The sequence below is a fragment of the Papio anubis genome, chromosome 11 (assembly GCF_008728515.1).
Source record: "Papio anubis isolate 15944 chromosome 11, Panubis1.0, whole genome shotgun sequence".
Lineage (NCBI taxonomy): Eukaryota > Metazoa > Chordata > Mammalia > Primates > Cercopithecidae > Papio > Papio anubis.
This window is the reverse complement of record NC_044986.1, coordinates 94524590-94550260: the sequence shown is the minus strand read 5'-3', so window position 1 is coordinate 94550260 and position 25671 is coordinate 94524590. Positions and strand designations below refer to the sequence as shown.

The 25671-nt window shown below is 34.9% G+C and overlaps 1 protein-coding gene across 7 annotated transcripts in view; it reads right to left on the bottom strand.

Annotated features, from left to right (window-relative positions):
• ARHGAP12 (Rho GTPase activating protein 12) overlaps nt 1-25671 on the bottom strand; it is a 124109-nt gene that overhangs the window by 8735 nt on the left and 89703 nt on the right. For 3 of the 7 annotated variants that reach the window (XM_017962677.2, XM_017962674.3, XM_017962680.2), the window contains 7 exons: nt 25000-25074; nt 24667-24681; nt 17148-17209; nt 12054-12135; nt 6112-6213; nt 3562-3660; nt 56-161 (listed from right to left, as the gene is read on the bottom strand). In XM_017962677.2, coding sequence (XP_017818166.1) covers nt 56-161; nt 3562-3660; nt 6112-6213; nt 12054-12135; nt 17148-17209; nt 24667-24681; nt 25000-25074 — 541 coding nt within the window. The remainder of the gene's footprint in view (nt 1-55; nt 162-3561; nt 3661-6111; nt 6214-12053; nt 12136-17147; nt 17210-24666; nt 24682-24999; nt 25075-25671) is intronic. The other 4 variants (XM_017962675.2, XM_017962678.3, XM_017962676.3 and 1 more) reach the window with 2 other exon arrangements.

Genomic DNA, 25671 nt, shown 5'->3' with positions numbered 1-25671 from the left:
AAATGCTAAGAGAACAAGCTCAAATCCTTAGCAAAATAGGAAAAGGACAACTTACAACGAAGCTTTTTGGGATCCTTTTGTTCCTTTTCTTTATCATGCTTTTCTATTCCTGGTGAATCTGGGAGTATCTCCTCTTCAATTCCTTCATCAGTGTCTACTGCCTATTGGTTGGATATTTCCCAAACATATATTACACTTCTAGTATTACTATAGTTGGAATGGCACAATTCTTACAATGACTACTGTAAATGACTCTTCCAAACAATTTTAGGAAACCAATTAACATACAGTATGTATGACTTAGATATTTGATATAGATATTTGATAAATACTTTTTCTCTCCCTACATGGCATCAATTTTGATTTTTTTAAAAAAGAAATTATTGCTGAAAATTCACAGGATAATGTTAGTTTACACTGATGATGACGCTACCTTGCCTAATTTTAATCAACTTTTAGTGACACTAACAGTTAAAAGGTAAGGCTATAATTTATGGTGAAAAACACAATAGAGCTACATTCTCTGACAACAGTACAAGACTTCTACACACGGACCTGACAAGAGTATTACCCTGTAACAACAGGACAAGACTCATCCTCCAGACTCATGGTTGTCAACTGAAAGAAATCATAGAGCGGCCAGGCGTGGTGGCTCACACCTGTAATCCCAGCACTTTGGGAGGCCGAGGCAGGCAAATGACCTGAGGTTAGGAGTTTGAGACCAGCCTGGCCAACATCATGAAACCCCGCCTCTACTAAAAATACAAAAAGTAGCCAGGTGTGGTAGCACACGCCTGGAATCCCAGCTACTCGGGAGGCTGAGGCAGGAGAATTGTGTGAATCTGGGAGGCAGAGACTGCAGTGAGCCAAGATTGTGCCATTGCAGTCTAGCCTGGACGAGAGAGTAAGGCTCTGTCTCAAAAAAAAACAGAAAAAAAGAAATTCTAGAGCTCATCTATAACTTAACTAAGGTCACTTGTACAGACTAAAGAATGACTGAGTTCTCAAAACTAAAAACCTTCGCTCTGCCGTCACATGGAGATCTTTACTCCACCAGGAATTCATTTTTGTGGATGGTGTAAGGAAGGGTTCCAGTTTTTTCTTGGATTCCCAGCTGCACCAGCACCATTTGCTTCCTCTACAGTGCTCTATGTGGCAAAACGTGTCCACAGGTACGTGGCTCTGTTTCTAGGTTCTTTATGGTTTCAGAGGTACGTATGCCTATCCCTGCATGGATACCACACTTTATTAAGGAATATGGCTTTTCAAAGACGACGTATGACATACTTCTTCAATAGTATCTTAGGTATTCTTAGCTTTTTGCATTTCTATATAAATTTTAGAATAAGCTTTTCAAGTTCTACCAGAAAAACTACTGGGATTTTAAATGAGATTCAAAAATCTCAAGTCTATAAATCATTTGGAAGAATGTTATATCTTTATATTATTGAATCTTTAAATGCATGAACAGGATATACTTCTCATTTACTTAGGTTTTCTTCAGTGTCTCTCAATAAAGATTTGTAATTTTCCCTGCAAAGTTCTTGCACCTCTTGCTACATTTAGTCCTTGGTATCTTCTGACACTTTGGAAACAGTATGTATTTTAAAATTTCTTAATCAAAAATACAGGCCAGGTGCAGTGGCTCCACACCTGTAATCCCAGCACTTTGGGAGGCAAAGGCAGGCAGATCACTTGAGGTCAGGAATTCAAGAGCAGCCTGGACAACATGGTGAAACCTCATCTCTACTAAAAATACAAAAACTCAGGCAGGTGTGGTGGTGGGTGCCTGTTATCCCAGCTACTTGGGAGACTGAGACAGGAGAATCACTTGAACCCGGGAGACGGAGGGTGCTGTGAGCTGAGATCATGCCATTGCACTCCAGCCTGGGTGACAGAGCAAGACTCTGTCTTAAAACAACAACAAAAGAAACGTGTGTACGTGCGTGTGTGTGTGTGTGTGTGTGTGTGTGTGTGTGTGTGTGTGTACGTATGTATAAAATCATCTCTCTTCACTTGGCTTATTCCCTGAGCCTGTAGGTCTCAATTACAAAAATCTACTTTCTCTGCAAGGCCTTCCCTAACTAATACACTAGGTTTGCCCCAATCAGTATTTTTACAGAATGCTGTACACCTCCTACCATCATAACACTCATCACATTTCATTTTATTAACTGTTATCTGTCTTGAATAATCATCTGTCTGTGGCTATAACCTCAGCCTAGGAAAGTGCAGTATCTGACCGTGTGCTGCTATGTCCCCAGTGCAGACGGCATTCACATATTTGTTAAATGAATGCACGCATACTTGCTTTCAAGAGACAGTGAACAGACTGCTGTGACTAGACCTGAAAGTCCATATTGGGTAAAATCGAAGGTACATTTTGAAAAGATAGATTGGGCCTACACTGTTGAATTTTAATGAATCACAGAAAGTTTCTGAGCCGTAGGGGATTAGAAAATTGACATTAGGAAGTTTCATATGGCAACGGCATTAAGGATGAATCAGTGACAGGCGAGATTAAATAGAGAAAAAAACTGTTCAGGAGGTTACTCTTATTTTGGTATTAAGATATAAAGGCCTGCCCTCATGGTTTCAGGAATAAACAGAAAAGAAAGGACAAGATTCAGAAATATCAGGCAATATTATAAACTCCAAAGGAAGAATTTATATATAGCTTCATAACTAATTTGCTAGAAGAGGTAAAGTTCTCTTTTACTTCCCATAAGTAGTATCTTTCATTTCTCTGTCATTAATATAATATGATCCTCAATGAAGAGTCATGTCCCCATATGGCGGAAGGCGAAAAGGAGAATACAGAGTATAAAAAAGTGCAAGCCAGGCACGGTGGCGCACACTTGTAGTCTCAGCTACTTGGGAGGCTGAATGGGAGGATGGCTGGAGCCAAGGAGTTCAAGGCTGCAGTGAGCTATGATTGTGCCACTGCTCCAGCCTGGGTGATAATGAGACCCTGTTTCAAATAAAAAAGGTACAGCCCCCAGCTGCTTACTAATGTTCTTACTAATATACCTGCAGAATGTAAACCTGGGATTCTTTCTGGTTGTTGTATACAAAGAAGAAGAAATATACCAGGAACACAAGGGTATGAATAGCTTGGAGGGGAGGGGCAGAAAAACTAGAGAACGGTCACTAGAAAAGAAAAAGTGCTAATGAAAAGCCTACAGCTTCTTTCATTTCACAAGCTCGCCTCAGACTCCTTCCACCAAATAGTATTATTTCCAACTCACTCAGTTATTGAATAAATACTATGTACTAAGCACTATTTACCCCTTCTTTTTGAACTATTTTTTTTTCAGCCAATGCCTGATGGGAACATTATTTCAAATCCATTGGTAGCAAACATCACATAAGTGAGAATGTTAAATCATTCACCAGGCCTGGGGGGCTGCTAAATTGACCATTGTTTTTTCCACCTCTGTCAAAACATATATAAAGTGTCTTTTCACATATAGATTGCAATCCGGATACACAATAAGCAATTAAAAAAAAAAAAAAAAAAAAAGCTCTGAAGTAAAAATTTTACCTAAGTCAAAGACATACCTGATTATTGATTGTACTACTAAGAACTTTAAACCAATCATTAATAACAGTGTCATTGTCGGACTGAATTAGCAGTTCTGTCCCTTGTCGAGTTTTCAGCTTTAGAGAAAAGCAGGGAGAAAAAGAGTATGGTTGGTTTGTGCTTTCAGCAAAATACATGCATACCTTTAATTCAAAGTTAACAAAACCACCAAGAGTAGCTGCCATATATTATGTAACAATGATGTAAGGTTAAAGTACTACACAGCTATGGAATACCTTTTTGGTTTGAAATAATATCAGTTGAATAAAAAAGCAAAGTTGTTTCTCACAATAAATTCTCATAAAATCTAATAATTTAGAATCCCAAACACCATCACACAAATGCCATAAAACCTGCTGAAACTTGTACGTTTATCACTTAAAAATCCGTTCAAGCATCAAAGTGGTGCATTCTAAATTAGAATAAAGAAATAAAATCTATGATATTTTTACACAACCTGAGAAATTTTTTTCTCTCTGGCTAAAAAATACAGAAGAAAGAATACATAAAGACTTTCAATATTTCCTACTTAGTAGGTAAATATAATGGCTTAGTACAAAGAGCAGGCATAAATGTCACACCCCTTTTGGGCGGAAGTATTACTAAATTAAGTGTCAGATCATGAGCTGAAAAAAGAATACTATGTATTATTCTATACGAAGGCAATAACTAATTTATGTACAATCTCTGTTTTGCAAGGTTTCTTACACTTAAGTGAGGAAGAATTTTGACACATTTGTGGAAAGCACTCCTCCCATTTTCTGATTAAAAACTGATTTTTTTTTTCCTAGAGGAAGATATGGCAATGTTTCCCAAACAACATTCTGAAAGATGTATTCCTCAAACAGTTTCACAAATACGTTTTTAAAAGGTGCCCTCAAAAAATAAATTTTTGAAAAAGTTATATAATATTAACCTGGAAAATACTGGATTGAAGAAAATCTAACTAGATTCTCTCCTTCAAGATGTCACAGGTTTTTGATGTTCTAGGGAATATAGGAATAAAATATACACTGCTTCCCAAATTTACTTGACCATGAAACCATTTTTATTCTTGATTACCTTTTGAAACTACAAGGCTAATTCAGGAAATAGTGACTTCTTTCATGCAATTTTCTAGAGTTGGTCAAGCCAGTTTACCAATATTGAATGTTTACTGCACATAAGATACTCTGCTCTGTTACAGGTTCTTATTTAAAGGAAAAACATAGTCTCTCTACTTCAGGGAAAAAGAAAAAAAATTGTAATTATCTAATGAGAGAAATAATTGACAAATGATAACACAGGTACACTAAAATAAATATTTATTGTTATAAAGAAGTAGCCTCATTATTATGGTGATGGTTGTCATGAGTCTTGGAAGAAAGGGAGCATTTGGCATGGAGAGATTGGCATGGGTTGGTGCTCGAGGCAGAAAAATAAAGAGTAAAAATCAGACCGGAAAACCTGGGCTCCACTTGGAAAATAGCAATTAAACCAATCTGTCTACACAACAAAACAGGAAAGGCCTGAGACATGAGACTACAAAAAGAGGCTGGGATCTTGAAGGCTGTCCACAAAATCAGTCGTCTCTGGTTGGATCTCTGTAACCACACCCTTCTGGAATGGGACAGACATTGTTGCTCTTCTGTCAATAGGCTGCCTCTCTTCCCACAACTCTGAATACTTGGATAGCCTCCTGAACAGTCTTAACCAATGAATACTCTGAAAGTAATGTGTGACTTCCAAATCTAGGTCTTGAGAAGCCTTGCAGGTTCCACCCTCACCCTCTTGGAATCCTGAAGCTGTCACTTGATGCAGCCTAGGGTAGCTCCCTTGAGAATGAGAGATCTTGTGGACAAGGCAGCCTAGCCAACGGCGGGCACCAATACTAGCCATGAGGTCACCTTATACCATCCAGTTCCAATCAAGCCACTAGATGACTGAAGCCTCATGAATAGTCCTCAGTGAGATAAGAAGAAAAATCACCCAGCTCAGCCCAGGTCAGGCTCAGCAAGCAAAATGTTCTTTTCTTAAACTACTAAGTTTTGAGGTGGTCTCTTATGCAGCAATAAGTAACTAATACAGATCATATATTGCTGGGGAGGGTTTGAAAGATAAAATGGAAAAGTTTAAAAAAAAAAAAAAACTTTACTTTTTAGATCAGTTTTTGGTTCTAGAAAAATTGATAAGACATAGAGGTATCCCACACACCCCCCACATACATTCCCCCATTATCAACATTCCCTTTAATTTACTTTTTAATATTAGATTTGGTAAGTAAAGAGAACCACATCCTTTTTATTATTGCTGGGAAAAGACAGGATTTGTGAAACAAAGGCTTGTAATATACGGTCTGAGTTCAAACAACTTATGCAAATAAAGCCAGTTTTTACACCAGTTTTCTTAAATTACAATACCATCTAACTTAATCACCAACTTTGCCTTAACTAGTCACAATGAAAGACTATTTCTCAAAATAGCTCAAAAAACAGAACATCCAATTACTACAGTTTAGAATGTGTTATACTTAGAAAAAAATGTATTACCTCAAATACATTCTTTTTGCTGGATTTATCCTTGGAAGCCATCTCAATTGTTGCCCCCTTCAGGTCCACCGTGAACTCTGGTTTGGACTGATTACTGCCGAACTTCATTTTTGAAAAAGAAAAAAACCTTCATGTGATACTCACATATATGCGTATTCAAAAAGAATTAAGAACAATTTTATATTGTTAACAATAAATCAAACAGATTTTCTCAAATTCTTTTTTCTCTATTATAAAGTAACAATTTCTACTTTAGAAATTGAAAAATATCTAGAATATATGAATACACAATTCATAGAAAACAAAATAAAATGACTCAACTTCCATCATAATATAAAATAAATATATATACATATGAAAAGCCAAACTGAAATATTTTTTTACCCATCAGAATGGGAAAAATTTTTTTTTCAAAACTATGTTGGTGAGGCTATAGACTAAAAAGGCCTCATATGCAAGTAGGATATAAATTGGAACTACTCCTAGAAAAGAAAAATTGGTAATGCTATATTTGCAAATTTACAAATGCATGTATACTTTGGCTTGGCAGTTCTGCATCTTGGAATTTATCCTAGACTATACACGACTATGTAAAATGCTATGTACACAAAGGCAATACTCTTATATATGTAATAAACAGTATCAGGTAGACAACAAGTGCATTTTCCAACTAATAAACATTCTCTAAACCTGATTTTGTGCTTTCAGAAGTATTTCCTTATTCAGTAGTTACGCTGTTAACAACAAGTTGTGGAAACAGAAAACACTAAGTCCCATATTCTTTTATCTTTGTCAGAAACTGTAACTAAAGACAGATGCTATAAAGCTTCAGCAATTTAATGAGGAACTACAAAAAGAACGGGAAGACAGTTGTTATGGGTGGGTTCAGAAGTACTTAGCTAGCTATTACATTTTCTTAACTAGATAAGGAAAAGATTAGCAAAAGTAGTATAAAATTTATGTTAAATATACATTTACTCTGTACCTTGACATCTTTAAATTTGTTTAGTCTGTTAACTAAGAATAAAAAGTAACATTCCCATGGTATTGAAAAGTTTAAAGGCTTTAAAACCTCTAAAGTCTACTGAATTGTAATATAAAGATCATAAAAATCTGTTATAAATATTTCCTGCAGAGAATTTCATTTGCTAAAATATTTCAAATCAAATTAACTTGTCATTAGAAATTATCTTACCCAACTTTATGATAACTTATTCACTATTTGTAATCTCAGTAACTCTATTCAGGAGCTTCACATTTAAAATAGAGTTTGCCTCAACCTGCTCCCTTTTACATCTTTTTAGCTAGCAGTGTGAACTTAAACAAAATTTAGGATTAATAATAAAATTTATTAGTGGAGTCAATGAAAATTTTGAGATATTACATGGAATTTATTTGTGGAATCATAATAAAAATCACAATAGAAATTGTAACTGTATCCTACAAAGTCTCTGCCTGAAGTAGCATTGTCAATCAAAAGACAAATTAAACATAAAGCTGTATGTTGGGCACAGATAACTTCCTGAACAGAAATGATGTACTGCAAATGTTATCAAATTTGAACATATATTTAACAAAATGACAAAAATCAATTATTTAATTTGTTGTCATTATACACGCTGTAGATGGTTAGCTCTAAGCTAAGATATAAACAAGAAACCAAGTAAGATATAGCAATTGAATATAAATACAATGACATGACATGGAATATTGCAAAAAAAAAAAAAATGCAATCACTATAGCTGGCAACATTTTGTTAGTTATTATTTTCCAAAATCTAGTCCCACTTTTCTCTACTGTAATCAACCTCCCCACCAACGTATTCATGGCAAAGAAAACATAATTATTGTGGCAAAGGGCATGCAACAGGAACACATACAGTGACAGCTGAAACAGGATCAGACTTTACATATGCAACAGCAGGCCGACGACGGACAGAGTTTTTCCAAGAAGAAAGCAGCGAAAGCAAGAGCTCAGAGACTGAGCCTTGTTGGCAGAAGGACTTGATGGAAAAGGGAAGAAAATGATGATGTCATAACAATGCACAACAGCAAAATGACACACAAGAGAAAAGCATAATGGAACCAGACACGACAAAGATACAACTCTATATGAAGACATACAACACAAGCAAAGCTCAACTTCCAAATATCTTTGCAAAGGTCCTAGAATTTATCCTGATGATTATTATATAAATTTATGTTTTATTTTTAAGATGAATGCTTTATAGAATTTATCTTAAACAGACTTGTGTTAGCCATTGACAGGAGTCACGTTAGGCCCTTCACGATCTAGATTAGACCCTGTCCAAAACCCCCTAGCTTCCTCCTCATGCCCTGCTGAGTAGTATCTTCTGGTGTCCCTTTCCAAGTCATCTCTTGGGAGTAGCCCTACCATCTCACCTGCCTTTCCCTTCCTCTAGGACACTGATACTTCCTGTAGGAGACAGGGAATTTTGTCCTCTGGGGGACATCTGGTAACGTTTGGAGATATTTTTAGTTGTCACAACTAGAGGCAGGGTGCTAGTCATCTACTAAACACCCTACCGTGCACAGGACAGCCCCCCTACAACAAATAATTATCTGGCCCAAAAGAGTGACTATTTTTAGAAATCTGAAAGCATGTACAAATGAATGTTTGAATAACTACCAATATTTATGGGTTGATTTCTTAAATGCTCAAGGAATATTGTGAATGATAACTGAAAAGAAGCACAACATATGTCATGTTACACTGAACCTGTTCACTTGTCAGTCTTCCCCACTACTACGTAAGCTTTGAAGACAGGGACCATGTTATTTCTTTCTAAACCCAAAGCTTAACAATGCCCAGAACACAGCAGGCTTTCAGGTCTGTTGAACAAACAAACAAACATACACACATATATTTCCGAGGTGAAATGAGGTGAGAAAAAAGCAAATGTAAGTTTATGTTACTGATACAGCAATCCAGTAGGTAACTGTTTTCCATTCCAGAAAACCACTGGAAGGTATCTGCCCTAGAGGAGAAGAAAAGGCTCACTAGATTTTTGGATGAGGCAGCACCAATGTAAAATATTTCTTATAAAGCGAAATTGCATGCAGCCTCTGTGCATTTCATTTACTCAATTTTAACCATCTACTGTCTGAAAAAAAAAAATCAATACAAACCAAGAATAATTTTTAAAAAATTAGAACTTTGAATAGCGTGGGTGACTCTGCTCAGTGTTCCATCAATGAGTACATGCCCTCTAGTGAGTACAAGATTTGAACCTGCTGTTTCCTCAAGTGGATCTCAAGTTTTTGTACTAAGTGTGAATCTAATTTTTAAAGAACTATACAGATTTCTCCTGTAATGTGGCCCCTTAACATAAGCCATTCAAACTCGACTGAAGGAAAAGTTATTCCTCCTAACACCAAAGGAAATACAGGCTCTGCTAGAGATCAGCTTCTGTATAGCATCTTCCTAAGGAATATTCAAGAGCAGTTTTCACTTGAAGTGACTGTTGGTTTTTTGGCTTATATTTTAGCCTTAGAATCTTATCCTCGGATAAGATGTGATTCTGCTGTATAAAGAGAATACATTTTACCTATAACAGATCTAGTTGGTGACTGAGCAGATCAACAAGGCTAGAATTCTTTAACATTTCTTTCAATAATCCCAATTCCAGAGTTAAAGAGCATCTTGTTTCTCTAAATTTTGTTATTTATGAATATTGTGGGGTCATAATACATTATACACACTTATATGATTTTTAAATAATCTTACTTCCTTTTACTTAGGCCATTCAAATTAGTTCTCGTTCCCTTAAATATGTAGCGATGGGTAAAGCAAAACAGTCTGAGGTTTTAAAATTAGTCATAAAATACAAATTAAGAATTGACTGTACAACGAAGCATTTTACCACATTTTTAATCTTGTTTAGTCTTTACTGAGACTATAAAATGGTGTGGTTATGTTTTTTTAAATTATACCTATCTGAAATGATTATATTATTAATACTATATCAATAGTAATAAGATGTCATTTGAAAGATAAAAATTAAAATAGCGACTCCCTATAATTAAAAATTCATTGAGAATTCTAAATATTCAAAATTAGTTTGGTAAATTTTAAACTATGTTTTGGTTATTGCTACATGGTAACACAGTAATACAACCTTGGCTGATAAACACAAATACCTCACCTCCTTTGTCAGTACTAGTTTTAATCATGAGTTCTGAATCATGTAAGATCTTCTAGAGTGAAAACTTTCAATTAAAAAAAAAAAAGTTACCATCCTGTGCTAACGATTATGTACTAGAAGGTATTCATTTAACATCTTTAAATTCAAAGTTTTCATTTCATTTAAATCACGTACAAACCTGCCCACCTATAGGATGCTCTGTCTACTGGTTTCATCTGTACCTGCCACAACCTTCAAACTTTAAGTATCAGTAATTATCAAATCAGTGATCACTATCTAGCTGTCTTCAGATACTTTCAAAAATGCCTTATTAATCTATTATTGCTTCTCCATTCCTTTTCTTTCATCCATTTTCTTCACTCAATTTCAAATAAAAGTTGAGCCATAAGTAGGAAGAAAGAAACAATTACACAGTGCTCTAGAAATGCATTAATGCGAAAGAGCCCCACATGTTTCACCTTGGGGAAAAGGAGAAAGACATAATTATCCATTTACTTTAAGATATATCAAACCAGAATTTCAACCATTTCACAGGTCATTTCCACTGGAATGGCCGAAGAGGGAGCAAATTAAAGGATTAGAAAAGCAAAACAGAAGGAACTATCTAGAATATCCACATCCATGCTCAATTCATGTGGATTTTTAGGTTTCCTCATCAGAGAAGCTGAGGACTAACATGTTCTGTGGCATTTGGGGTTCAGAACCATGTTGCATGGCTGCATGATAAATGTGGACAACTAAAATTTGCTTAAATTTTATAAACGGACTTTTCTTTCATCAAACATAAGACCCATAGGTTTTGTATTAATTTTAAAGAAACTCATTAATTGTAATAAAATATTGGTTACGGTAGAATATGAGGTAGACAAAATACATTCAGAATACCTTTATTTTAAATTTTACTTGAGCATTAGCACTTCAAATTCAATTACCAAAAACTTTCATAAATAGCCAGAACATGGATTCTAGAGCCAAAAAGCCAAAGTTCTAAACCCAGATCTGCCACTTGGTAGCTGTAAGACCTTGAGCAAATTATTATACTTAACTGTTTTATACCTCATTTTCTCATCTATGATGGGGGAAGGGCGAGATCAGAGCAATAGCTATCCCAGCGTTAAGGAGACAATATAGACACAATCCTCTGCACCGAGAACATATGTAGGATACATAATGAGCATTCAAAAAATGTAGCTATTATGTGTCACAAATTATAATTTTTAATGTTTGTATTACAAATAACTGAAGAGTAGAGTAATGATAGTAAGCACTCAAATATGTAAAAAGCTTCAAAATCCCAAAAGTAATGGTGACATTTCTTTTTCTTTTGAAAGCTGGCTGACAAACCAGACACTGACACCTGAAACACTGATTCGTAACCAATGGTCAGATCACAATTCAAGATACAGCTTGCCACATTACTGCTTATTTTCTGACTAAATATCTGAAGGAGCAGAGTCACAAACACAGCAAAGCTTTAATATCCTGAAAATGAATCAAGAAATGTATTTGCTCTATAATGCCCAAGTAATGAGCCCACTTTTCAGTTGAATGGATAAAACAGAATCTATTGATTTTAATAATACCACTGATTAGACTGTCCTACTCACTCCTTTTTTTCTCTCATAAGTTAAAATGAACCTTTAAGAACATTTTATTTATTTTTATTTGCACACTAGCTGTAACTAAAAGGACTCTGGAAATTACCTTTTGAAATTCAGGTACAATACTATTCATATAATTTAAATGTATAAAATCTCCAAAGAGAAGAAATACTTACCCAACTTGTGCTACTTCCTTGAGTTTTGGTAAAAAGTAAAGAAGAACCCTGCAACACCGCCCAAGAAGACAACCAGTTCTTTCTGTAATTATAAGGATGACCGATTAAAGCTCCAATCTCGAGTTCTTTCAGCCAAATTCAAAAAATTAACACCTACTTAGCTCTTATCAATGTTATCTACGATTTACAGCCCTTGTTGACATTTTAGTTGTTTTTGTTGGGGATAGATACTAATGAAATTTATAGTCATTTTATGGTTCAAACCTGATAATGAAGGCCCCAAAACAAATGAAGTTAATCAGAGAAGTAAGTTATCACAAATAACTATGAATGAATGATGCAGGTAATTATGTTCACGTGAAATTAATACAGCACTTTGTGATCAAAGACACTAATTTATTTTAAAGTCACACAAATGGAATATTGTATTTGTCAAGAATTCTTACTCAGAAGTAAAAATCAGACAAACACACTTCCCCTTACTCACCTAATTCTTTACACAGACTGTTTGACATTTCTTGGTGATCTGCCTTCCCCTAATTGGGTTGGAGTACCCAGGTAGTAGGTACTAGGTACATTACAAGCATACTGATAATTGTACACTGATAGACCACATGACATTAAAAAAAAAGTTTCCTATATTACAAAAGCAACACATATATGGTGCGCAAAAACTCTGAATACAAAATGTGTAAAGGAAAGGGAATCCCATTTCTTCTCCTTCAATCCATACTCCAGAGGTAACCAATGTTAAGACTTTGGTGTAACACGGGGCTTTTAAAGAAACTGTCCACTTACCTACTATGCTATCTCCAGATACAGAGGTACGCCTCACATAGCATATGCTATTATCAGTTGACCCATTTAGAACTTTAAAGCTTTTGAATACTATACCCCAGCCAGATTCCCCTCAACTTCTCCCTTATCATATTAGAGATCTTTATGTAAATGTTTCTGTCATAGGAATTGTAAATTATTTGAAAAAAGAAAACAGTTTTTATTTTTTTATCTACCTCAGGCCTAGCATGGTACTTTTCAAATGGAAGGTATGAATCAGTGTTTACAAGTAGGAAAATAAATTAAAATTACCCTATATGATGAGGACACAGTTGCTAGGAAGCTAAAATGAATGTCAAATCTGTCTACCGCATGGATTTATTAAAGCTTTCCTTACAGCCAAACATATGGCCAACTTTATAAAAACCTCTAAAGGAGGTTTATTTTCTGTTTTCAGAATGTAGAATTTAGTATCTATCAATAAGACCTATTTTTTAAAAAATTACTTTTTATGTCTACTTGAACTTTATGGATTAAGAGAAGTGAAATAAAGTTAATTACTACTAAGTTTCTATGTTTCCATTTATTTCCTGTGTTTTTTTGCTTATGTTTGTTAATGCTACTTTATTTGGTAAATGGTGATTCCTATAATTACATCTTCACTGTGGACTTCTCCATATGCTTTACCATTTTAAATACTACCTTCGTAATGCTTTATGCTCTCCCGCTGGGATGAACTTTGCTACTGAGATCCCTAGTCTTGCTTTACTTTCTATACCTTCAACATACTTTATTGCTTTTTTTTTTTTTTCAACTTTTCTCAATCATCTTTTGGTGTTTCTTTTATATATAAAATTTGGTTAAGTTTTGCTTTTTTATGTTTCAGTCTGAGCAACTTTTTCTTTCAATAGATGAGTTTATACATTTACTGATATTGGTATTATAGATGGTGCTTTTTCTGTCTTCATTATTTCATTTTCTGGATCGCAAGATATTTTGGAAGTATTTTAATTTTTTGTAAATTCATTTTATACTCTCAGTCTTCTATTTCTTTAGATATCATCTACTGACTCCCTACTATGACAAATACTTAAATTAGCCTATTTCCACTTTAAGTAAGCTTTTTTAGTTCAATTTTCAAAATGAGAAAAACTGTAGAACTAGTAAATATATATCTGAGAACAAATATTGAATATTTAAATAGTGAAATAATGACCATTATCTCAAGGACTAAGCACTTGTGTGACTTAGTTGCAAGGTGAATTAGTCACATTTTTTTTTTCCTGGAACCCAATTTTTTCTCCTGAAAAAACAACTGATGTACATACTATAGTTATTCAGACTTGGATATGTGGCAGGCAAACATTACCTTAAAAATAAATGAAGTTTTCAAAGAAAACAAATAATATTATTTATAGGCAATAAAAAATTAAAACTTTCAACATGAGGCTGGGCGTGGTAGCTCATACCTGTAATCCTAGCATTTTGGGAGGCTGAGACGTGTGGATCACTTGAGGTCAGGAGTTCAAGACCAGCCTGGTCAACATGGTGAAACCCCGTCTCTACTAAAAATACAAAAATTAGCCGGGCGTAGTGGCACACGCCTATAATCCCAGCTACTTGGGAGGCTGAGGCAGGAGAATTGTTTGAACCTGGGAGGCAGAGGTTGCAGTGAGCCAAGGTCACACCACTGCACTCCAGCCTGGGCGACAGAGCAAGACTCTGCCTCAAAAACAACAACAACAACAACAACAACAACAAAGCTTTCAACATGAATGAACCTCAAGGACATTACGCCAAGCAAAATAAACTAGTCACAACAATCAAACATATACCATATCATTCCACTCATACAAAATATCTAAGGTAGTCAAAATCACAGAAACAGCAGAAAGGTTATCAAGGGCTAGGGGATGGAGAAAGAGGGAATTAGTGTTAGTAGGTATAGAGTTTCAGTGTTATGAGATGAAAAAGTTGTAGAGATCTGTTACACAACAATGTGAATATACTTACCACCACCGAGATGTACACTTAAAAATGGTTAAGATAGCAAACTTATGTATTTTTTTTACCACCTATCATAAAAAAAAACTGAAGCTTTCAAACAGAAAGTAGAATTTTGGAATACCTGGCATCTGCTACAGTGGATTTGACAATTTCCCAATACTTTTGTGATAGCACTGATGTGTGATTCTTTTATATTAAAATATAAAATGTGTAAACATTTGAGAAACGAGCAAAGTTAATGAACTAGTATTTTACAAATGACCTACAAGATATTATAAAATTAAGCATGGGCAAAGATTCACTCAGATGCAACAAAGACCAACAGTTTTTAAAGTAACTGAGTATGAACCGTTCACTGTAGTTTTTCAGAGTCTTCACTACAACCAACCCTCAACAAACTACCATTTGTAGAGTTTCGGAGCAGCAGGAAAATGCACAATTATCTGAACATATCTTAAAACATTCCTCCATTTTCCACCTTTAGCTGTGAAAGGGAGGATTTTTTTCACATACTTCAAACAAAATAATATGTCACAACAGACTGACTGCAAGCAGAGATGAAAATTCAGCTGTTTTCCATTAAGCCAAATACTAAAGATTTACAAAAAATGTAAAACAATGCCTCTCTTCTCATGGAAATTTTGTCTTAGAAAACATAGTTTTTCTTCAAAAAATTTTTGTGTCAATTTGTAATAGGTTATTTTTTAAAGAATTATCCTTAAAATTTGTTTTAATTTCTCACAGTATCTGTAGATATAACCTATAAGGTTATAGATATAGACCAAGGCTCTTTAGAATATTCAGTAATTTTTAAGCATTTAAAGGAAACTTCAGACCAAAAAGTTTAAGAACCACTAATACATAGGAAATTAAAGAAGATTTTGCTTAACTCTATGTAAATAAATTTGAAGATGATAGAATAGATGATTTCCTTAGGCAAATATAAATTGAAAAAAATATTCCAAAAGTAGCGAAAGTCTAAATCATAGGAAAACAACAAAAGCAAAGAAAGTAGTCAAAGAGCTATCTGCACCACATATTCCCAAAATGGAGAAAGAAAAATAAAGACTCAATTCACAACTGAATTCTACCAAAGAACAGTTTAAGGGATACATAATTGTAGTATTTATAAAGCTATTTCAGAGCACTTAAAAAAAAATCTAACTACCAAAGTCTGACAAAAAATATTTCCACGAAAGCAAACCTAAAAAACTCAATTACATGTTAATTTAAAACTCTTTAAATGCAACTTACATTACATAGAGTTTATTTCCTTAAATCACTAGGATTTCCTTAAATCACATTAACCAAAAAATCCAACGATCCAATAGAAAAACAGACAAAGGGTATAAAGAGACAATTCAACAAAAAGGAAATACCAACAGTTTATGATACCGTAACACACTAAAAAGGAATGCAAATAAAAACATCACTTTCCCTCTTCTCTCTCCTGGCAAAAATCAAATAATTTAACAACATACTAAACTGGCGAAAGGTGTGCAGGAATGCACGGCTACTGGAGGCAGAAACAGATTCAGTATCAGTGCAATTTGGAACACTGTCGAAATGACTTTGCAAGTGGCCCAGCAATTCCACTTTTCATAAAATTTATTTTATGGGCAGATTTGCATACTTGCAAAATGAGTCATGCAAGATGCTAAATGTAATATTACGTGTACTAGCAAAAATGATACACAACTGACATGTCTACCAACAGACAGGTGTAGTTAAAAACTTGCAAATAAATAATAGGTAAATAAACTATATAGTACAGCCAAACAATATACAACTATGCAACAATTTAAAAACAATGTGGCAGCTCTACAAGCAAGAAGTGAAACCACCTCCAAGATAAATTGTGAAAAGATGTTTAGAAAATTAATCTCTATACATACAAACATATACATATATATCCTATCTCTGCAGGAAAGCACTAGAATTCAGGAGACTTAACACTGGTTGCCTCTGAGGAGGGGAAGAAAAGATGGCTGGGGGACTGACTTTTCACTCAATACTTAGTCTACCTTTGTTTTTTACCATATACATTTACTGCTTACTGAAAAAAAAAAATTAAAGCAAATGCATCCTCAGAACCCTCTGCCTCATTACCTCTTAATATTACTTAGGAAATATGTCAAGACAAAGAAAATTTTTCATAAATCTCATGACAATCTTACATATGTGATTACATAGAAAACAAATGGTGATTCTTCAGAACCCATTGTTTATACTAAAATAATTATATTGAGAATTTTTAATTTATTTCAATCAGATGAATCATATAAGAACATTAATGACTTGTGTACTTACCGAACCTTTTTCCCATTTTCAGCAATTTTTGTTACATTTAATAATCCATATTTCTCTTGATCCTATGGAACAGAGTAATACTGTTTATACATCACTTACATAGACAATGAGGTCCAAGTTCTTACATATGACTGAACCAATACGGTCTCGTTCTCTAAAAATTAGCTTAAAAGAAAAGATTAGTCAATGTGTAACATGCATAGTTCTAGAATATATTAAGAATATTACTTTCCTAATACTTTTGTAGTTTTTTCTTAATTTTATAATTAAACACTTCCTTTTCTCCTTAAGTCACAGCAGCTATTAGATACTTTGCTATGAAATTAGATTTCTATATGAACAAAGCAGCACTGAAAAATAATTTATGTCTTTCTATTCAAAGTAATACAAAGCTACAAAAAAGGAATGATTTACTTTTGATAAATTCTACAAAAAAGGAATGATTTACTTTGCTGCTATTTTACAACTACATAATCTGAAAATTATTCAATATACTAACTCACTTTGTCAAAATGTAAAAATAGGTAGACCAAATACAGTGTCTGTATTTAATACATTACTCAAAAGTTAACTGGTATGATGTAGAGAACTTGCCTTAATGTAGCATAAAAAATTCAGCATGTGCTTTATTAAGCATATTATCAGATTGTGACTTCCGCTCTAGATAAACTAGATTTACTAGCCAGCTGATGTCAAAAACAGTGACACAACCTTTATCATCAAACCCTATAAAGGCAAAAACCATTGTACTAAAGTTAATGTTAGCTTAAAATTCTTTCAGATGGAAATCAAGACGCACTTTCTCACTGCTTTAGTTTCCTAGAAGCAAATGAAATTAAAATGAGCTGAGTCCATGCGTTGTCTGTACGTAAGAAAATAGTCAATTTTAATTCAACTAAAGCACTCATGCACACGCACTCTCTCACAAGGAAGAAATATTCCCAATTCTATTTAACTGATTACTCCGCTATATTTTCTCAATGTACTTTAATCAGAAAATATACATTTTTCTGCATGAGAGATAAACATATTATTATTTTTCTACCAATGTCTGAAAGTTTTGTCTGGTCTGATAAAAACTGACATCTGTAGACAAAGCTGACAAACTGTTATGTCAATTTACATTTTTGGTATACTGGGGACTTGGGAAATGGCCCATATGAAGTTTTATTGTAATTTTTTCATAAAATACAGCTTAAATCTCCTTAGATATGCAAGTCTGATATTCTTCATAAGAACTATGTTGCTCCTCAACAAAAACATTAATAACACAATTGTAAGTAGGTGTAGTTTTTTTTTCTTTTTCTCATAAACCCTCATGTTGAGGGCTGACTTTCAACAGATCACAGCAAGGGAGCTACAAAAGATGTTAAATAAGATCATTTTTAATTTGCCGCCTGCACCCCTTAAAAGCAGGGAGAAAACAAATCTTTTAATCATATGGGAACTAAGTAACAACATTAATCTGAGTGGATGGGCACTGATTACTTGAGCTAGGGAGCACAGGAATTGGAAAGGCAAGAGAGGTGGGAATTAAGCCCATTTTAAAAATGCCACAGCTGAATTTGTGTTATTAAAAAAAAAAAAAAAAAAAAAGCAGAGGCAGGAAGGAAACACAGGCATCAAATCAGGAAGAAAAATGAATGGAATAGCAGTAGTGACAGACAGCCTAAGCCTAAGGATGAGAAGGAAGAGTCTAGGATCAGGGATTCTCACCCAAATCAATGGATGGACCGAAACTGGCACAAAACCACGCATGTATATATGCATCACTCAAAGAAAAGGTCCAGAACTTTCATCAAATGGTCACAGGGATCAAGACCCAAGTACTAATGCTCTAAGTATTAATCACTAACTTGAACGTAAAGAACAAAATTTGCTACACTCAAAACACACAAATACAAAGAACAATTCCCATACAATGTGAGACGTGCTATGAGAAAGTTATGCCTAACTCAATCTGGGAGAGAAAGAAATCAGACAGCCTCCTGGGGAACTTGACACTTGAACTAAGGAACAGGAGTCCGCTAGACAGAAACAGCAGGAGGTAAAAACAACCAACAGTGAAAGGCACAGGGGCTAAAGACAGCATTTCATATCTGAAGGGCTTTAAATTCCTTCAAAAGTTTTGGGTGAGGTGAAGTAGCAAGAAATGAGGTAGCAGAAAGAATGCACTAAGAAAGGGTACCATGACCAGGGACCAACTAGAAAACTATTTTAATCATTACTATAAGAGATGATAAAGACCTGAATGTGGTGGCAGTGAGAGAGAAGAGGGGCCCAATTTGACAGATTCAGGAGACAAAACTGACAGGGACTTTTGTGAGGGCGAGAGCATAGATCTTGGGGAAACTGCCAAGCTTGAGCAACTGGGTAGCTGGTGATATCTCCGCTTCAACGTTACTTCAGGGCTTTTCCTGACCACTTTTAAGTAAACTTCCCATTATTTACGACTGCCCGTTTGTTTGCCTCACTGTACTTACTACAGACTAAATGTTTGTGTCCCCCAAAATTTGTATATTGAAATCTAATATCAAATGTAATGATACGTGGAGGTGGGGCCTTTGGGAGATGATCAGGTCATGAAGGCGAAGCCCACACTAATGCAATTAGTGCCCTTATAAAAGGGAACCCTTGTTATTTCTGCCATGTGAGTACACAGTAAAAAGGAAGCATCTATGAACCAGGAAGGTGCCCTCACCAGACAGTGAATTTAACAGTGCCTTGATCTTGGACCACCCCTCAGCCACCAGAACTGTGAGAAATAAATTTCTGTTGTTTATAAGCCACTCAGTTTATATTTTTGCTATAGCAGCTCCAATGGACTAAGACACACTTGATGCAAAGTACAATTATGTATTTTTTTTTACTTTTATTACTCATTATCCACTCCTTTAGGCCATAAGTTGGAACCACATCTGTTATGTTCATCAATAACCACTGTCTAGTACTGTATCTAGCATGTAGTTGGTATTCAATACATATATGATGAAGTAATTTACCAACAAATTAACAGTACTATAACAAGAAAGAAATATAACAGGGTCAGTAACAGAGAAAGCTTTAACTTTTAAATAAGTTTTTGAATTTGACATAAAAATAAATAGGCAAATGGGTAATATAGGTTTGGATACACAGGTAAGAGTTAGGAAAAACATTTAAGGCAGGGCATGGTGGCTCATGCCTGTAATCTCAGCACTCTGGGAGGCCAACGCAGGCAATCACGAGGTCAGGAGTTCAAGACCAGCCTAAGATGGTGAAACCCCGTCTCTACTAAAAATACAAAAAGTAGCTGGGCATGGTGGAGGGCGCCTGTAATCCCAGCTACTTGGGAGGCTGAGACACAGAACTGCTTTAACGTGGGAGGCAGAGGTTGCAGTCAGCCAAAGATCGCGCCACTGCACTCCAGCCTGGGCGACAGAGCAAGACTCCATCTCAAAAAAAAAAAAATTTAAACAGATTTTTATTTCATACTATTTAGTATACTTTCTCTACATAATATGTGTCAAAATCACCCAATGTTTTTGTGTTGCTTACCAAAAAAGCTTCATAAAAAATACCTTAAGTCCCATAAAATATATACAAACTTATACATGAATATTTGTTGGTCTAAATATTTGATACTCTAAAAGAAACTTTATGTTAAAAATAAGCAGGAATGCTTTAATAACGACTAGCAAATTATGGTTAAATTGAGTAACAATATTATTCTATCCTAATAGGCAAGAAAACAATAAACTTCAAATTCTACTAGGTAATCTCGGAAAAATTATACAGATTCATAATTACTTTGCAGGCTCCAGAATTTCTAATCGATGTTGCATTCTTTTAGTAAAGTAGGTACTTCTCAATTTAGGCTAACAAGTGTGATACACCAAAATCAATATACCTGTTCAAAATCCTCATCTTTAGTTAACTGTGTAATAATGAGATTTTTAAAATATAGAACAAATAAACTTGCACAATTATACCTAGATCATTGAAAAAACACCAGTGTAATGAAACATCCAGAATGGGTAAATCCATACATAGAAACAAAATGCAGGCTAGTGGTTATCAAGGACAGGGGCCTGGGGAGGGTGAAATGGGGAGTGACTTTTAATGGGTATGGGTTTTATTTTGGGGTGATGAAATGTCCTATAACTAACAGAGGTGATAGCTACACACATTGTAAATATATTAAATGCCACTGAATTGTACCCTTTAAAATGGTTACTGGTTAATGTTACATAAATTTTATCTCAATAAAAATAAATTTTTTAAAGAGCCAATGGTTATAAAAATAAACATTCATGTTTTTTAAAAAGGCTTAGAATAGTAATATTCAATGAAAAAAATAAGCAAACTTGTCCATTAATACTTCAATAATCATTAAATTTTAAAATGTCTTTTTCTCTTAATTGATTAATGCATATTAATACCATAAGTGGACATACAACATCAAAGCTCGTTTCCAAAATGCATATTCTAAAACTTTACTCAGTATTCAGTAATTGGGAAATTTAAAATGCATATTCTCATAGGTACATTGGGACGAATAAAGAATAGCTTCTTAGAGCAGCCCAAAAAACCTATTTAATCCATATTGTAGTCAAATTGTAGAAAAATATATTATTGGTTTTTTAAAAATGTATATTCTGCCTATTTCAAGTAGATTTAAAGGGACTACAAAAAGTAACAATAACCATTTAAAAATTAGAAAAGAAGAAAAAGTTAACATGTTTAAAATTTACGTTAAGGGATGAAATTTTAAATCTGGTTTGATTAAAAGAGATAGACGAGCAATTTGCAGGGATTTTTAAAGAGACATTAGGGAACTAAAAATGATTATATATAATTTCCCCTTCTAAATCTGTAGCTTCCTTCTTTCTTATCACTAAGCCTTTATACTAATCAGATTTTAACTCGCAAAGAAAGAGGGAAATATCTCCCTGAAGTAACTGGGTAAGAGTGAGAAAGAGAGGCAAGACTGCTAGAAGCCATGCAAGCGCAGAGGAGGAACCAGAGGGCAGAGGGAGTGAAGAGACATCCCAGAGGGCAGAAACCTCGATGGGAGGGCACAACAGCATGGACAGAGCATTCAGGAAAAAAGGAATGCTGTCTGGTGATGGAAAAACAGAACCACCTCTGGTAGAATTAACACAGTGGTTTGTTTTTTTCACCTAAAGGTAAAAAAAGATTGAAACAGAAGAAACATTGGTGAGGCAGTTCCCTGTGATGGCCATCAGAGGGTACTGTGAGTCCAGCATGGTCTAGCTGCTGTCAAACTTCAGAAAATGGATCAATGGGTGGTGAAATAATGTGCAAACAGTCCTTGTAACCGCATGTGGAACATTTAAAAAATTTTGTTTCTAGGATTACTTAGGAATTCTCTTTTAACAAAATGAAAATAATACGTAAAAGATCTTTGTGGGAACTGTATATTACCTACATTTAAAATAGTTTTAAAGGGTTTTCTCCTTTTCTAGACGGACAGATTAGAGTACTGTAGTAACAGTGCCTTAGATTCATATGGCAATTCTTGCCAAAACCACCAAAATCATGTTAACTTTTATCGTTACGTAATGTTTATGTAATGTTTATGTACCCAGTATTGTGCAAATAATGCAAAAGATAAGTATCTGTCCTCTATTTAAACTTCTTTTAGGAGTTTACCACCTGGTAGGGAGACTAGAAGTACATATAATAACTTGCACTTATTAAATGCAATTAGTGACTTGAGAGTTCAGAAATAAGAGAACATTAACGGTTAGTCTGACAAAGCCTTCTGGAAGGGTCCATCTTGATGGAGGTACAGGATTTAACTATGTATAGAAAAAGCAAGGCCCACTCTAGGCAGGGGTACTGCCTAAGCCAACATCAGAAGGAAATGTGTACAACCCCTGATTAGCACCAAAAAGACCAGATTACACTAGGGAATGGAGAAAGAGTTAGAAAAATGAAACAGTGTCTGTGAAAATCTTTACCTCTAAGAAATCTGAAGTGTCCCAATCAATAACAGTGTGTCATAATTTCATAAACTAGAGAAGCCATAATAAAAGTTTGTCTTTTAAAAAGCTTTAACATTTATTTATTCAACAAGTATTTACTGAGCAGCTATTATATGGCACTGTTGGAGGTACTGGGGTAACTGTTTCTGCTCTAATAAAGCTTTACTCTGTCTGGTGGGGGAAGACAGACATTAATAGAGAATTGGAGGTTCCTGTAAGAAATAAATAATGACAAGTTATTTTATGTAATCGAATAATATATAATCAAATACTATGAGGAGTATTATAGGAAAACTTTACCTAACCTAGAGAATTAGAATAAAATTCTCTGAGGAAGTAAAGTTCAAACTAAGCCCTGATGAATGAATAGAAGCTAACCAGGCAAACATGTGGGGGAGAATGTTTCAGGATGCAGAGGAAACGACACACGCAAGGACCCTGAGCTGAAAGGCAGGCTCCTTTGAGGAACTGAGAGAAGGGCGGAGTGACAAGACAACAAGCAAGAAGGGAAAAGGAAATATGAGATGAGGTGGTGGAGGCACTCAGGAGCCAGAGCATGCACAGCCTTGTCATGCTCATTTAGAATTTTAGGGCTTCATTCTACAAGAAAACAGGCTGGGCGCGGTAGCTCACATCTGTAATCCCAGCACTTTGGGAGGCCAAGCAGGCATATCACTTGAGGCCAGGAGATCGAGACCAGCCTGGGCAACATAGCAAGACCCCTTATCTCCATAAAAATTTAAAAAAAAAACTACCCAAGAGGGCCAGGCACAGTGGCTCATGCCTACAATCCCAGCACTTTGGGAGGCTGAGGTGGGTGGATCACTTGAGGGCAGGAGTTCGAGACCAGCCTGGCCAACATAGTGAAACCCTGTCTCTACTAAAACTACAAAAAATTAGCCAGATGTTGTGGTGCATGCCTATAATCCCAGCTACTTGGCAGGCTGAGATAGAGGAATCACTTGAACCCGGGAGGTGGAGGCTGCAGCGAGCTGAGATCGTGCCACTGCATTCCAGCCTGGGCAACAGAGCAAGGCTCTGTCTCAAAAAACAAACAAACAAAAAAATTAGCAGAGGGTGCTGGTGCATGCCTGTGGTCCCAGCTACTAGGGAGGCTGAGATGGGAGAATCACCTGAGCCTGGTAGGGGAGGGGCAGGTGGTTGAGGCTGCAGTGAGCTATGATGGCTCTACTACACTCCAGCCTGGACAACAGAGTGTGACCCTGTCTCTATTTAAAAAACAACGACGACAACAACAAAAAACCCAGAAGCCATTGAAGGGGAATAGCATGATCAGCAACAGATAGAGAAGACTGGGAGTGAATATAAATATAGAAATCAAGTAAAATTTCATCAGAGTTAAGACAGGTATCTTAAGAGAAGTCACACAGAGGTTTTCCAGTTTAGGAGAACTTACAGTTGAGCTATATTATTTCCAGTATTCATCTGGCACAGACTTGGCAATATATTTTACAGCACAGAAAATGAAGGTGTCTATGCCCACTAAGAAGGAGAGGATAGGTTCTTACCTTTGGACTGCTGGCCTGAGGAAAAAAAGAGTAAAGTATAATTTGATAGTATTGTCTGGGAATTTTTATATTTATTTTTAAAAACAAATATAAGTTCATCACTTACAAATATGGTATATAATTTAATCATGTAAGATACCATATTTTAAACAAAAGGGAGACTTTTAAATCAATAAAATCTGACTGTTAAACTTATTTTGATTGTGATTTTTTAGAAAAACCAATGACATTTAATAGAAGCCCATTTAAACATTACATTAAGAGTCAATTAACTTGCTAAAATTGATTGAAATAACTGAACTACATTGTAAGATATGCTTCTATCATACTAACTGTATCTTGGTGCTTTGGTGAGGAGGGAGAAGACTCATTTTCAGGAAAGCAGGGTTTTGAGGCAGTTGGAGATTCCTACAAGAAATAAGTAATGAAAAAAGTTACTCTATTTTATATAATTATCTTTCTGCCTCTACTCACAGCGGGAGAGCTTAGTAAGAGAGAATAACAAATTTTTTCCTCGTTATTTTCGTTCTATATTCAGCTCCAAGCTAATAAGGTAATGATTTTAAAACTACAAACGCTATTAAAAGTTTATAAAATATGGCGCTTTTTATAGCAATTACAGTTTAATTTAAATAATGCATATGGAATTACTCAAAAGAAATGATATGTGCTGCCTTAAAATCATGATGTTATATCAGTCTGAATTAACCATATTTAAAATAAGTAAAACTTAAACACTTCCAGATAAATACATTATAATCATGATACTAACTTGCTCTTGGTATGGTAAGTATAAATACCCAGGATTAGGCAAGGTCACAGAAATAACTTGGCAAATGCCAGAACGGGAATTTAATTTTAGTCAAAAGTTATATAAGAAATTAAATTGCTATTAGTATTTAAGGTAATTTATAGAAAACTTTTCAAAAATGAGAAATAAGATATTTTAAATTCAAGAAAGAAACCTAAGATTTAAATATTAATAATTCCCCAGAAAACAAGAAG